At 40.6% G+C, this 16,527-nt stretch overlaps 1 protein-coding gene across 1 annotated transcript in view; it reads left to right on the top strand.

Annotated features, from left to right (window-relative positions):
- Positions 1-16,054, top strand: part of LOC126235913 (galactoside alpha-(1,2)-fucosyltransferase 2-like) — a 328,380-nt gene extending 312,326 nt beyond the window's left edge. The window contains exon 6 of the mRNA XM_049944868.1: positions 12,829-16,054. Within this exon, the coding sequence (XP_049800825.1) occupies positions 12,829-13,155 (327 nt within the window). The 3' untranslated portion in view covers positions 13,156-16,054. The remainder of the gene's footprint in view (positions 1-12,828) is intronic.
- Positions 16,055-16,527: the final 473 nt, after the last annotated feature.

Consider the following 16,527-nt stretch of genomic DNA (forward strand, 5'->3'; position numbering starts at 1 on the left):
TTAGCCATTTTGCACTTCCTGTCGATCTCATTTTTGAGACGTTTGTATTCCTTTTTGCCTGCTTCATTTACTGCATTTTTATATTTTCTCCTTTCATCAATTAAATTCAATATTTCTTCTGTTACCCAAGGATTTCTACTAGCCCTCGTCTTTTTACCTACTTGATCCTCTGCTGCCTTCACTACTTCATCCCTCAAAGCTACCCATTCTTCTTCTACTGTATTTCTTTCCCCCATTCCTGTCAATTGTTCCCTTATGCTCTCCCTGAAACTCTGTACAACCTCTGGTTCTTTCAGTTTATCCAGGTTCCATCTCCTTAAATTCCCACCTTTTTGCAGTTTCTTCAGTTTTAATCTACAGGTCATAACCAATAGATTGTGGTCAGAGTTCACATCTGCCGCTGGAAATGTCTTACAATTTAAAACCTGGTTCCTAAATCTCTGTCTTACCATTATATAATCTATCTGATACCTTTTAGTATCTCCAGGGTTCTTCCATGTATACAACCTTCTATCATGATTCTTAAACCAAGTGTTAGCTATGATTAGGTTGTGCTCTGTGCAAAATTCTACCAGGCGGCTTCCTCTTTCATTTCTTAGCCCCAATCCATATTCACCTACTACGTTTCCTTCTCTCCCTTTTCCTACACTCGAATTCCAGTCACCCATGACTATTAAATTTTTGTCTCCCTTCACTATCTGAATAATTTCTTTTATTTCATCATACATTTCTTCAATTTCTTCGTCATCTGCAGAGCTAGTTGGCATATAAACTTGTACTACTGTAGTAGGTGTGGGCTTCGTATCTATCTTGGCCACAATAATGCGTTCACTAAGCTGTTTGTAGTAGCTTACCCGCGTTCCTATTTTCCTATTCATTATTAAACCTACTCCTGCATTACCCCTATTTGACTTTGTGTTTATAACCCTGTAGTCACCTGACCAGAAGTCTTGTTCCTCCTGCCACCGAACTTCACTAATTCCCACTATATCTAACTTTAACCTATCCATTTCCCTTTTCAAATTTTCTAACCTACCTGCCCGATTAAGGGACCTGACATTCCACGCTCCGATCCGTGGAACGCCAGTTTTCTTTCTCCTGATAACGACATCCTCTTGAGTAGTCCCCGCCCGGAGATCCGAATGGGGGACTATTTTACCTCCGGAATATTTTACCCAAGAGGACGCCATCATAATTTAATCATACAGTAATGCTGCATGCCCTCGGGAAAAATTACGGCCGTAGTTTCCCCTTGCTTTCAGCCGTTCGCAGTACCAGCACAGCAAGGCCGCTTTGGTTATTATTACAAGGCCAGATCAGTCAATCATCCAGACTGTTGCCCTTGCAACTACTGAAAAGGCTGCTGCCCCTCTTCAGGAACCACACGTTTGTCTGGCCTCTCAACAGATACCCCTCCGTTGTGGTTGTACCTACGGTACGGCTATCTGTATCGCTGAGGCACACAAGCCTCCCCACCAACGGCAAGGTCCATGGTTCATGGGGGGGGGGGGGGTCTCCGATAATATTCCGTTGCAATTTGACGTCATTCTGCCCAGTGGTGTTATTTCTACAGAGGTTTGAAAATTTAGCTTTATTTATTATCATCCAGTGTCCGCAGCTCGTGGTCTCGCGGTAGCGTTCTCGCTTCCCGAGCACGGCATCCCGGGTCCGATTCCCGGCGGGGTCAAGGATTTTCACCTGCCTCGAGATGACTGGGTGTTGTTGTGTCGTCTTCGTCGTCATCAGTCATCTCCATTACGGTCGGAGAAAAGCAATGGGAAACCACCTACAGGTAGGAGCTTGCCTATTACGGCAGTGCGGGTCTCCCGCATCGTTCCCCTACGCTCTGTGAAGCAGTATGAGACTTCATCATCATAATCACCCTGTATATGCGTAAGAGAGAAACCTTATTACCAAACATCTCGAAAAGTACTTGACCGATTTACTTCAAAGTACGTGGCAGGTTTAGACGAGACAATGAAGAAAATTAATGATAAATTAAAGGCGTAAGAAACTAAACATATCATGGGAAACGGACTGTAATACCTATCACGAGAATAAATTTCATCGGCAATACTCGTCTTGAAGATACTGCCATCGGATGTCACTACGTCGCGGGCCGATCAAAAGATCTAACATAACCCGAAATTTCCCTAACTGTGACGTAAACTGTTGGAAAAATTCAAGTTTTGCTGAAATGCAGCCCTACTTGAAACAGTGAGAACTGAGCTGAAACAATAAAAGACGAATTCTCCAAAAACACAGTGACATACTTATCGCAAAATGTTACAACAGATGGCGCAACTTTTCATACCAGGAAAATATTAAGTTTATGACAATTTTCTTGAAGAAATAAATTAAAAATGGTAATAGAAAATCATTTTCTTCCTATCGAAGTTTAACGGAAATATCGAAGTTCTGTTTATCGAATGCTGATAACAAAGCGCAGCTCAGCTTTCTCCGAAAGCGAAAGTTTTGAAGTCGTTTACATCCCCATTTCTTATATGACTGTTGCTGAGTGTGGTCGTTAGAAAGCGTGGCTGTTAGTTTGGATTACCAGCTGTCAGCTTTAATCTTGGTGTATATTTGCAAAAGTCAGAACCGGAAGCCTAGAAACTGATTTTTATGAATGCCGCAGACGAAGACGTATTCATTCGTCGGATTCCGTAGATACCCAGTAATTCAAATACGTCCTTCGATTTAAAGCGATTGGAGTTTCCCATGCAGATTGTATTCACTATATCAACAAGGCAAAGGTCCCATCATTTTGTGTGGCAGATATTAAATATCATGGGCAACTCCTGGCACTGCAGTTGAAAGGAATGGTCATTATCTTGAAAGGAGGATATAAGATGAACATCAACAAAAGCAAACTGAGGGTAATGGAATGTAGTCGAATTAAATCTGGTGATGCTGAGGGAATCAGATTAGGAAACGAGACACTTAAAGTAGTAGATGAGTTTTGCTGTTTGGGGAGCAAAATAACTGATGATGGTAGAAGTAGAGAGGATATAAAATGTAAATTGGCAATGCCAAGGCAACCGTTTCTGAAGAAGAGAAATTTGTTAACATCTAGTATAGATTTAAGTGTCAGGAAACCTCTTCTGAAAGTCTTGTGTGGAGTGTAGCCATGTATGGAAGTGAAACATGGACGATTAGTAGTTTGGACGAGAAGAGAACATAAGCTTTAGAAACGAGGTGCTACAGAAGAATGCTGAAGATTAGATGGGTAGATCACGTAACTAATGAGGAGGTACTGAATAGAATTGGGGAGAAGAGCAATTTGTGGCACAACTTGACTAGAAGAAGGGATCGGTTGGTAGGACACGTTCTGAGGCATCAAGGTATACCAATTTAGTATTGGAGGGAAGCACAGAGGGTAAAAATCGTAGAGGGAGACGAAGACATGAATACACTAATCAGATTCGGAAGGATGTAGGTTGCAGTAGCTATTCGTAGGTGAAGATGCTTGCACAGGATAGAGTAGCATGGAGAGCTGCATCAAACCATTCACTGGACTGAAGACTACAACAACAACAACAACAACAACATAGAGGCAATATGGCTCAATGTTTCTACAGGCGACTTCCGACGCGTTGTATCCTAACCACGTCGAGTTTCTGCACTAAGGCCAAATAAGATCCGACATGTTATTTTGAGGTGTCTCATGACTTCCATGACTTTTGTTAGCTCTGTGTATGTAGTGGCTACTACACTGCAGAAGCGGCTACACATTATTATTATTACTGGCAGTGGGCAGACATAAAGCATTCGCAGCTTGAAGACTTCCAAGTTCTGCCAGTTCAGAAGTAAGGAGTCATGCAAATAAGTGATTTACAAATAACAAATGTAGTGCATAAATTTTAAATTGGTTAATTTATACAGGGTATTTGGGCTGTGCGTGAAACAAGTGTGCCGGCCGAAGTGGCCGTGCGGTTAAAGGCGCTGCAGTCTGGAACCGCAAGACCGCTACGGTCGCAGGTTCGAATCCTGCCTCGGGCATGGATGTTTGTGATGTCCTTAGGTTAGTTAGGTTTAACTAGTTCTAAGTTCTAGGGGACTAATAACCTCAGCAGTTGAGTCCCATAGTGCTCAGAGCCATTTTTTTGAAACAAGTGTCGGTAGGAATCAGAGAAGCGGTGCAGAGGAATCATATTTTGAAACAAGTGTCTATGCTCAGTGTGAATAGTTAGCTTCCTTTTCTGAAGAGGAGTTGTTGGTAACAGTGACGATGCACTGAAAATTGCTTCATTGTCGCATAAATTATGGTTGTTAGAAATAAGCAGTTCCAGTTCTCTCACTGATCAATAGTTCGTCGTTAAAAAAAGAAGTGATTTATCTCTCATCATTTTAAAACGGAAGTGTTCAAAGAAAACGGTTTTTCATTCTAAAGGTTATTTAAACCTTATGCTGATGATGGTGATGGTGCTGGTGGGGGGGGGGGGAGGTGTGGGAGAGGAGGGGGTACTAGCTTATATCTGATTGAGCTCAGAATGGTTGGCAACCACTGCCTTAGTATGTGACATAGATATCAACTTGATACGTCAAACTGTTCCTAAGAAAAAAGACGTCTTAACAGACAGACGAACAGACAGTCGGATAGCAAATGGAAAAAAATGATTAAAAATGAACAATTTAGAACTTTTCCCTTCACTTTTGACTGTAAAACCTTCTTTCTTACTAACTGCCATGATATTAGGCAGACCCTTATTTATATAAATGCTGTGCCCTCTAGTATTACGGGCAATTCTAAAATATTTCTGTTTGCTGATGACACTACGTTGGTAGTAAAGGATGTTGTGTGCAACATTGGCTCGGTTTCAAATAGTGCATTTCATGACCTAAGTTCATGGCTTGTAGAAGATAAACTAAGGCTAAATCACAGTAAGTTTTTACAGTTTCTAGCAAACAATTCAAAAAAACCTGACGTTTTAATTTCACAGAATGTGCATATGATTAATGAAACTGGGCAGTTCAAATTTCTAGGTGTTCAGGTAGATAGTAAATTGTCTTGGAAAGCTCACGTTCAGGATCTTATTCAAAGACTTAATGCTGCCATTTTTACTACTCGAACGGTATCTGAAGTGAGTGATCGTTCGACACGAAAATTAGTCTACTTTGCTTATTTTCATTCGCTTATGTCGTATGGTATTATATTCAGTGGTAACTCTTCCCATTCTAAAAGAACATTTTTGGCACAGAAACGGGAGGTTCAGGCAATAAGTGGTGAAGTTCATGAACTTCTTGTCGACCCCTGTACACGAGTCTGGGTATTTTGACATTATCCTCTCAATGTATAGTATATTCCTTACTGTCATTTCTTGTTAACGATATTAGCTTACTCGCAAGAATAAGCAGCTTTCACTCATTTAATACTCAGCACAAATCAAACCTGCATTTAGATCGGACTTCCTTAACTCTTGTGCAGAAAGGTGTGCAGTATACGGCTGCATTCAGTTTCAATAAGCTACCACTCGAATTCAAAAATCTTAGCAGTAATCCACGCGCTTTCAAATCGAAGCTGAAAAGTTTCCTCATGTGTCACTCCTTCTATCCTGTCGAGAAGTTCCTTGGAAAAGTAAGCTGATTCTTGTTGTATTGTTGATTGCTTTTACTTAAACTTATGAATTGACTTTTTTCGGGTTCATAAACATTTTACTTTTGTCTGTTATTACTTTTATGTTGTAATTTCATGTACTGACACGTTCCACGACCTTGGATATTTGCTCGCCAATTTGGTCCTACGGAACTTGACGTATAAATAAAATAAAAATAGGTTTTGATGGGTAAGTTGGCGATAATCAAACTATGTGATATAAATTGCCATATATTGTGATTTCATTGACTTAGAAGCTTACATTTATTACACCGCCAAGGGACCATAGGTCCTAGTATGTGTTATAAATTTCGACTTGATATGTCCACCTTTTCCTGAGAAAAAGGGATCTTAACAAACGGACGGACAGACAGTTGGATATCAACTGAAAAACATTTTTTTCGAGTAATATAATTATAAATTCACAATTTACTAATTTCTTCCTTTACTTTTACTGTGAAACATTGTTTCTTGCCAAACCTCATGATTCTAGGTCAACAGGAAGTACCCTATAAGTTTTAATGATTTAATTTGAGAGTATCAAACCATACGACATAAATAGCCGTATCTTTTGATTGCAGTGACTTAGAGGTTTCAATTTTCTGTGTAGTCAAGGGACCATAGATCTTAGTATGTGATGTAAATACGGCCAACCGCACCTGAGAGAAAGGGTTTTTAACATTCAGACAGAAAGAAGACTACAAAGTGATCTTATAAGGTCCAGTTTTCACCGATTGAGATACAGGACAATAAAAAAAGTCATATATTCGCTTTTAAGATCGTTAGTGCAGTCTGTTATTGCTTTGTAAAGTAATACCACTGATACTGAAACTACGGTTTATTATTATTATTATTATTTATTTTATGGCCTTCATTGGACCACTCTAGTCAAAAATACAAAGTTGTAAACAAGTTGTTACACAGGGATACAATTTGGCTCAACAATAACTTAATATGATACTTAGGTAATATAATTATTAGAGTCTATTCTTGCATGAAATGTGTTTTGCTCTTCTGTCTGCCCAATATTTCTTCATTCTTTCAGATATTTTCTTTCTTTCTTCATCTGAGACCACTCTTCCTGTACTCCTTTTATTGATTTTCATTTTTAGTCTGGTTTGTGGGTCTTGCAGTATTCTGGTTTTCTCTGTCTTGTTTTTTAGGTCATCTACTGTAATTTGGAGTTCTTTTATATCTTCCTTAAGTTCTGTGATCCATTTAATGTCGCTTTTGCTATTCCACAATTTTTGTATTTTTTTTTTTACTAATTCTGTTTTCTGTAGTTCTCACCAGATGTCCAAAGAATGAGATGCGTTTCTTCCTGATCGTGCTCATGACTGGTTCTATTTCCTTATATACTGTTTCATTTGATGCTATTCTCCAATGTCCATTTATTTAATTCTGTTTATTTATACATGTCCTAATTATTCTTCTTTCTATTTTTAGTATTCTGTCAATTTCTGCTGTATTAGTTGTTTTGAAGATAGTTTCAGCTGCATAAGTTATTTCTGGTTGTGTAACTGTTTTATAGCGTTTTAATTTTGCATCTGTAGATAGGCTTTTTTTGTTGTGTGTGGTTTTGGTAATATAATTTGCGTAGTTCAGTTTTTTTTTCTATTTTGCCATGACGGCTTCTCTTTTAGATTGTATGTTATTATTTCACCTAAATATTTAAATTTATCAACAATTTTGATTTCCTGTTCTTCTATTGTAATTTTGTTTGCAAGTGGTGGATCAGTTAGCATAATCTCCGTTTTTTCAAATGATATTCTAAGGCCTACACTCTCCGTTATTTCTTGTAGTGATTTCACTTGTTGCCTGGCTTCTTGAACGGTGTTGGCTAGGAGAGCAAGGTCATCAGCGAATCCCAAGCAGTTTAGGCTAATATCACCTTTGCACTTCCAATTCTTATCGTCTTTGGATTGTCCTTGTACCATTCTCTCATTATGTATTCCAGTGCACAGTTGAACAGTAATGGTGATAGGCAGTCACCTTGTCTTAAGCCTGTTTTTATGGGGAATGCTTCCAAAATTTCTCCTCTAAACTTCACTTTTGATTTGGTGTCGGTCAGAGTGAGTTCTATTATTTTAATTAGTTTTGGATGGAGTCCTAGATTTCTTAAAATTTTTAATACTGAAGGTCTGTGGAGACAGTCATATGCCTTCTTAAAATCTACAAATGTTATTGCCAGAGGTTTGTTCCGTTTCTTGTAGTATGCCATTATCAATTTTAAACTAATTATCTGCTATGCACAGCTTCTCCATGGTCCTCCCTGCTGTTTCCCTAACTCTTGTTCTAATTGCTCCTTGATTCTTTCATATAGGGTCTTGGATAGAATTTTGTACGTGCAATCTAGGAGAGAGATTCCTCTGTAGTTGTCTGGGTTGCTCTTATCTCCCTTTTTGTGTAGTGGGTGTTTGATAGCTGTGGTCCAATGTTTGTGGAATCGATCTGTTACCCAAATTTTTATTAGAGCCATGTGTAAGGAGGTCTTGACTGTGTCACTTGTATATTTCCACATTTCAACAAAAACCTGATCTTCTCCACATGTCTTGTAATTTTTTGTTCTTTAAGAATTTTTTTTTACTTCTAGGAAAGTTGGAGGGTCTAGTTGTTAGGTTTTGTTTTTATTGGGATATTTATGTTGATTTGTAAGGGTTCTTCGTGTTCCTCGCAATTCAGAAGTTTGTTAAATGCTTTTGCCATGATTTCTGCATTTGCCTTGTTACTGTGTGTCATTCTTCCATCTTCATCTTTCAGTATTAGTGTAGGGGCCTCATACTGTTGTAGTTGTTTCCCAAAGATTTTATAGTAGTTCCTGGAGTTGGTTTTATGATAATTACCTTCTATAGAGTTTATAATATCTTTATGGAATCCTCTCTTGATTCTTCTAATATTTTGTGTGATTTTTTCTTTCATTTTTTAGGTTGATGGCATTTTCTTCAGTTTTATGTGTTTGAAACTTTAACCATGCCTTCATGGAATTTGTCACATTCTGATATCCACCATGCATGTTTCCTTCGTGGTTTCAAGGGAGCTAGATTCTCTGCTTCTTTTTTAAGATTAGGCACTAGTTGTTCTAGATCATCTGTTAATTTGATGGTTTGTGTTATTTGTTGGTATTTATTATTTTTAATTAGCTGATGTGGGTCAAACCTCCTTTTTATTTTATTAGTTTTTCCGGTCCTCTTCTTTAATGGAGTGAATTTGATTTTAATTTTAACTTTATAATGGTGTGAGCCTGTGTCTACTCCTCTCAGTACTTTAACATTGTGGATCTCCTTATGAAAATTTTTGTCCGTACAGACATGGTCTAGCTGCCACTCCCCCTTCCTCCAGTCTGGATGTTTCCATGTTTTAAGTTTACTTGACTTCCTCTTAAAGTATGTTGATTTAGATATAAGGTTGTGTTCTCTGCAGAGTTCTACAAGTCTTTGACCGTTTTTGTTCGTAAATGTATGTGGAATCCATTTTCCAATTATATCTTTATATTTCCTTTCTTTTCCCAACTGAGCATTGAAATCTCCCAATAAGATTTTTATATTCTTTTTATTTACTCTGTTCACAGTTTGTTCTAGAAGGTCCCAAAATTTATCTACCTCTTCCTTTGTTTTTGTTAGACAATTTTTTCATTTGTTGGGGCATGAGCATTTATTATGGTATAGGTTTTATTCATTGTTTTAAAGCTTAGAGTCCCAATTCTTGGTGATACTGCTTGGAAATCCGTTACTGAATCTATTATTTTTATTTTTACTAAAAACCCTGTTCCAAACTGGGGACATTGTTTCATTGTCCTCGGTCCTGGTTTCCCACGCGCCACGTAGGAGTATCACCTCTCCTCCTACTATGACAGCATAGTAGGTTCGTGGACTGAACTACAGTAATACTGAATTACAGTAATATTTTTTAACTTAGTGTTTGGAGGCGAGACACTTCCTTCAACTTTTTCTTGATTCTTCCATGACCTGTCAAACTTTCGTTAATTCTAACTCTCAGTATTATTGAAACTTTTCCTCAGGTCCCTTGAACTTCGAATTATTAAGAGGCAAGCGTATTAAAAACACGCTCATAGTTTGATTTCATTTGAGCTGTTATGATTTCCATTTACGTAACGGTAACAATATAAAGTCTTCCATCTGGTACTTCTTGAGGTTCAAGGATGTACTACCGAAGAAGGTGGCAAAGTGGTATAACACTAGACTCATATTTCAGAGTACAGCAATTAAAATCTATCCAGATTAAAGCGATTTCCCTAAATAGCTTAAGGGAATCAAGAAGTGAAACTTCACCAAAATAACGAATTTTTGTATTCTATTAAGTTATACCTGTCCTTTCTGAAGAAGAGTATGTATGTTTTTCGTATTTTTTATACATGGTGAGAGGAAAGAGAGCATTTTCTAAACGACACTCTCCCTTCACAATTCAGGTGTGTTTATCGTGGCTGCAGCAGACTATCTTTGTCTTTACTCAATTTATTCTTTGGCCAGTGCTTTTCAAGTTGGTAACCCCAGTGCTAAGCGAGTGTAGGTAACAGTTGAAAATCAGTTCAGCGTTCAATTTACGTTTTACTCGTGAAGTGATTTGAAGGAGATGTTTGATTTCAGGACGGAATCTTATTGTGTTTGTAGTTATATTTTGCCGTATAGATCGTAAGTATGTGCAGATTATTGCGGAGAAATACTAATAAATTAGTAGAAATGGGTGAACCTGCACGGGCCACCTTCTTACACAGGACTGCTACAGATGAGGACTCTTCTCATTCTGTCTGCGCAAAGTGTTCCGAGACACTGTGTAAATATCAGTGAACTAGGGTAACTGGTGATGTTTAAAGACGCAACCATCCATGTCAGTAGCAGGTGTTACAAGATTTATCTATAGGGACTTGGCTAGCGAAACTTGTGTATTAAATGCATCCAAGGGAGAATTCAAAATCCCATAGGCATTTTAAATAACTGCGCGTGGGAAGGCTTGCCTGAAACAGAATTTGTGAGCCTCAAAGTCGTAAAAACGTATGTCATGGATGCAGTGTTGTGCTTCAATGATGGGTCAGTCAGCAGGCTGACAGTTTTCAGTGGTATGGCGGTAGAACCTCGAGAGAACATATAGAATGCGCTTCTGTCAGTTGACCAGCAGAAGGGAGGGGAGGCTGAGAAATGTTATAGATGACAAAACAGGTCAGAATTAAAAATAGGATCTCCAAACATAATCTGGAGGATACAGAAGCCTGCAACGATGACTGCAATGGATCTGTCATTTATGTAGATTGAACAGATCGTATCAGAAACTTTAAAGCCATTTTACTCAAAGTATGAAGTTCTTAGCTTTATGTACAATTTTCTCCGGGAGTAATACATTTACGTCAAACTTCGTACAGAAAATACACTCCTGGAAATTGAAATAAGAACACCGTGAATTCATTGTCCCAGGAAGGGGAAACTTTATTCACACATTCCTGGGGTCAGATACATCACATGATCACACTGACAGAACCACAGGCACATAGACACAGGCAACAGAGCATGCACAATGTCGGCACTAGTACAGTGTATATCCACCTTTCGCAGCAATGCAGGCTGCTATTCTCCCATGGAGACGATCGTAGAGATGCTGGATGTAGTCCTGTGGAACGGCTTGCCATGCCATTTCCACCTGGCGCCTCAGTTGGACCAGCGTTCGTGCTGGACGTGCAGACCGCGTGAGACGACGCTTCATCCAGTCCCAAACATGCTCAATGGGGACAGATCCGGAGATCTTGCTGGCCAGGGTAGTTGACTTACACCTTCTAGAGCACGTTGGGTGGCACGTGATACATGCGGACGTGCATTGTCCTGTTGGAACAGCAAGTTCCCTTGCCGGTCTAGGAATGGTAGAACGATGGGTTCGATGACGGTTTGGATGTACCGTGCACTATTCAGTGTCCCCTCGACGATCACCAGTAGTGTACGGCCAGTGTAGGAGATCGCTCCCCACACCATGATGCCGGGTGTTGGCCCTGTGTGCCTCGGTCGTATGCAGTCCTGCTTGTGGCGCTCACCTGCACGGCGCCAAACACGCATACGACCATCATTGGCACCAAGGCAGAAGCGACTCTCATCGCTGACGACGACACGTCTCCATTCGTCCCTCCATTCACGCCTGTCGCGACACCACTGGAGGCGGGCTGCACGATGTTGGGGCGTGAGCGGAAGACGGCCTAACGGTGTGCGGGACCGTATCCCAGCTTCATGGAGACGGTTGCGAATGGTCCTCGCCGATACCCCAGGAGCAACAATGTCCCTAATTTGCTGGGAAGTGGCGGTGCGGTCCCCTACGGCACTGCGTAGGATCCTACGGTCTTGGCGTGCATCCGTGCGTCGCTGCGGTCCGGTCCCAGGTCGACGGGCACGTGCACCTTCCGCCGACCACTGGCGACAACATCGATGTACTGTGGAGACCTCACGCCCCACGTGTTGAGCAATTCGGCGGTACGTCCACCCGGCCTCCCGCATGCCCACTATACGCCCTCGCTCAAAGTCCGTCAACTGCACATACGGTTCACGTCCACGCTGTCGCGGCATGCTACCAGTGTTAAAGACTGCGATGGAGCTCCGTATGCCACGGCAAACTGGCTGGCACTGACGGCGGCGGTGCACAAATGCTGCGCAGCTAGCGCCATTCGACGGCCAACACCGCGGTTCCTGGTGTGTCCGCTGTGCCGTGCGTGTGATCATTGCTTGTACAGCCCTCTCGCAGTGTCCGGAGCAAGTATGGTGGGTCTGACACACCGGTGTCAATGTGTTCTTTTTTCCATTTCCAGGAGTGTAATTACATCATTTTCATTAAAATGCTCTAGAATTCTATCAATCAAATAAAAGTTGTGTCAGTTATTTAGATATTATTTTTTTTAATTCTCAGTCTTTTAGATCATATACTTTCCTACGAATTTCTACTGTAACAGCAATGTCACAAAGTAACACACTTTGAAGAAGATATGACAACTTATGCGCTTTTCAAATTTGGTTTCATCTGAGCAAATAGTTTTTGAGAAAGGTGTACCAGCGTTAGTGTGGTCAGCCATAGGAAATACACTCATGGCCATACTCCCTTAAGGTCCATGCTGAGATGGTTCGTTTCAGAGAGTATGGCCAATTTCCTTCCCAATTCTTCTCCAACCAGAGCGGTGTGTTAAAGCCTAACTTCTTTTCTTCTCTTTTGTAGCATGCGTTACCTGACAATGTGCAACTGTTGCGCAGGTGGTGCCGCCGGGTGGAGAGCTGGTGCTGGTGGTGGCGTCGGACGACCCAGACTGGGTGCAGGACGTGCTGCTGCCCCACCTGCGAGGCCTGGGCCTGCGCCACAGCTTCCTGGCAGGTGACGGCATGTTGGAAGAGCCGGAGCGCGACCTGGTGCTACTGTCTGCCTGCAACCATTCCATCTTCGCCTACGGCACTTTCGGTCTCTGGTCGGCACTGATGACCGGAGGCCGCGCTGCCGTCTACCATCTGAACGAAGGAGACGCCGTGTCGCCCGCCATGCAGTTTGCACAGCACATTCCTGGCTGGGTCGCCATTTCACAGTGAGGACCCCAAGATGGCAGCCCTCACGGATGGTTGGCATGCCACCGCTAGATCCACAACTGCACCATCTCGCCTGTCATACAGTTCTCCAAGCATACGCTGGGCTGGGTTGCTGTCTCTTACTGAGAAATCCAATGCAGCGTCTTTGAGAGACAGTGGGTCCATAGCATTCTACAACCCGACACATAGTTTGTGCAGCATGTCCATGTCCCTTATTAGGTCGCCATCTTCCACTGAGGTTCTCAAGATGGAGGCCCTCATGGCCAACCACAGAAACACTTTCATGTAGTACATGCAGCACATTCCTGGTAGGATTGCCATTGAGGAACGAAAGATGGCTGCCAAATGGGTAGTCCATTGTTGCACAGTATTGCATCGGGTGAGACGTGACTCTTACGATCGTGAGACTCTGAAGATGATGCAGTCTCGTGCTCCAGTTTATATGGCAGTGACAATTAAACACAAGTGCAGATATTACAGCTAAAGTTCAATGCCGCATTAACATCACCATTCTACGACTCAGATTTTCTCTCTGTGTTGCAACCACCTGATGTATTATTGTTTCACACTTGCTAAAATAGTCCAGGCTTTTGTGCTGTGATCAAACGAATTTTTTCGAGAAATTCATTCAAACAGGGAACCCCACAATACTTTACTATGTGTGACATTTTAACTGTGAAAGTTTAAATTTTACGATGTTTGTTGTTTATATTTTCACCATATTTTTTTATTTTCACCATAAGGAAAACGGTGGCCATTTTGAAGACTCATTCTTTTCTCTGACACGTTCAACAGTAATTTTACTGCTGTGAAGCAAAACGTACACCTTCTCAAATGTGGATCACCACAGTATTTTCTATTTATGGTCTATTGGTATATCACTGCTTTTTTCTGAGGTGAGAGCAGATTTACTGACCTGTTAGCAATGGAATGCACAGTTTGATGCTTGGCCATTTTACGTACACACAACATTGTCAGAGGTGAAGATAGTTCTAAATTTCAGATAAATGGTTGGTTAACCGGAAATAAGCAAGTTTAATTATTATTTGTAGCTCGCCTGAGCAAAGTGTGCGCATAGGATGAGGGCAGCAATGTACTGTTTTTTGATCCAAAAGAACTTCTTTTGCAGTGGCGTTCGACTTAGAGGTAGCCTGTTCGAATCTTAGTAGTGAAGAACTTTTCACTGCCAGTATTTGGCAAGTAAGGAAAAGCCGGGTGGTCATGTAAGGTAACCAAACCTCAGACTCTATTCTGTAGGCATAAAATAAATTCTGTACTATGTTGTCTCGTGAGAAAGTAACCTCCATGGTACTAGTCAACAGGAGCAGGCTGTGTACTGGCACCACATCTCAAATTGTCCATTCTCCCATCATCATACAACAGCATCACGGCACTACACCATATGCGCATTCATAGCCAGCACTAGGGACAGTTAGAATTTAGAAGTTTATGTGCAAGTAGCCCAAATCGCACGAATCAGAGATGGCTTGCACCAGAATAAGATCATCACCACCATTCTTTCATCCATGGCTCTGGGGTCCCAAGTTCGATTCCCAGCTGGGTAAGAGAATTTCTCCACTGGAGGACTGAGAGTAGTGATGTTATCATTTCATTATCATCGAAGTGGAAGTCGCCGACGTGGCATCAAACAGGAAAACTTGCTGTAGCTGGCTGAACTACCCCAAACAAGGGTCTCCTGGCCAATAATGCGATGTGATAATTTTTCATCATTCTTTCATGAGAAATGACTGCAGCAAATCAGGGAAAGTGAAAATCGCAACAGAAAGTATGCTTTGCAATCTCTGTTATTCTACTCTCTGAAGAAGGAATATTCCAGGCTCAAATTGGGTTTGCTTTGGGTATAGAACCGAAACAACCTCACCTCGCTTCAGACACTAGAAAGAGTTGCTATCATAAGCAAGGCAACGCCCTGTCTATTTGTAGTCTCTTAGACAGTAGTGGCAAATTTCTTAAACAACTTCCAGAGAGCTTTCGTTCCAGAAACAATCCCATAGGGTGTAGCTAAGTGATTTGTCCAAAATTATCATTTCTTCCAGAAGTCCTACCCCGCAAGGCATTCAGGAGAACTGTGAAGTTTTGAAGGCAGCAGAGGGGTACTGGCGGAAGTAAAGATGTAAAGGATGTGAAACCAATTTCTACTCACTTTTTCAAAACATTTTGTGGGACGCTGTGTATCAGCGAGCGAAATGTGCTAAATTATTTCTCTAGTTGTGTTTTTTATTTCAATTTTGTTTGGTGCGACGATTTTTGGAGACTGTGTGTGGATAAACATTACCTTCCAAGGTATTTGAAAGCAATGTTGGCGCACTTTCTGCCCAGCCAAAAGCTATTCCGACAAAATAGTTGTTAAGGATATTATTAATGTGCACTCAACATGCTGTCTTTTAAAGGCACAGGTGAAGTGATGTGAACTGCGGTGTAACTGACGTACAACTTTGTTTTTGTTGTTAATTTTAGTTTTGTATAGTAGTGCGAGTGTCACTGTCAACGAGGTTTACATCGTAATTTTAAGCAAGGTGCACTTTCTATGTTAATGATTAGGTTAAGCAATACAGAAATAACTGGACAAAGTGTATCGCAATGTGAGAGACAACAGAATGCCGAATTAATAATGAAGTGTCTCATCAGATGAATATGATAAGAGATGTAGACATCAAAAATCAAATACAAATAACGGAAGGGTGGAAAAGAGGACTAAACATGCCGAAACGTAGGACGTAATGAAGGAAGAATTATAACATACTGACAGCTGGCGGAAACGTTTGACAGATTTACCACACATAAATGTTCCTTAAGTATAGAAGTACCTGTTCTCTCAGAAACGAGAGAGTGTAATTGTTTTTAGTCACCGTTCCTATTGTTAATGTTTGAAATAAAAGTGTTGTACGATGTTTGTGTGTATGCTTATTTATTGTCCTTTACATTTCACCTAAGACACTTTAAAACATGTAAGTTACATATAAAATAAGAAAATAAACTCAAATACAATGTACCTCCATAACAGAGAGCTCAGTGTGAAACAAACGTGTTTGGTGATGTTCCATTATTATCTATACAGCTATCTTTACATCTTATCAGATGAAATAATTGATCAGTTTCATATATGACTGGGCTGTGCAGAGTTTGCCCCATGGATGCTTACAAGGATGCAAACAGACTTTTTGCCAATGTTTCATGTACTGTTTTTCTTTATTTGCATACACTAAATAATATCTTGTGTTACTGGTAAAGATGTTATTGCGCATACTGTTACAAACATAAAGCAACGAAATTACAATCATCAAAGAAATTAACTGCTAATATTAAATAAATAACACATTCAGAATCGTAGAGTGCTGAAATAAATTACTATTA

Source organism: Schistocerca nitens, chromosome 2 (genome assembly GCF_023898315.1).
Source record: "Schistocerca nitens isolate TAMUIC-IGC-003100 chromosome 2, iqSchNite1.1, whole genome shotgun sequence".
Classification (NCBI taxonomy): Eukaryota; Metazoa; Arthropoda; class Insecta; order Orthoptera; family Acrididae; genus Schistocerca; species Schistocerca nitens.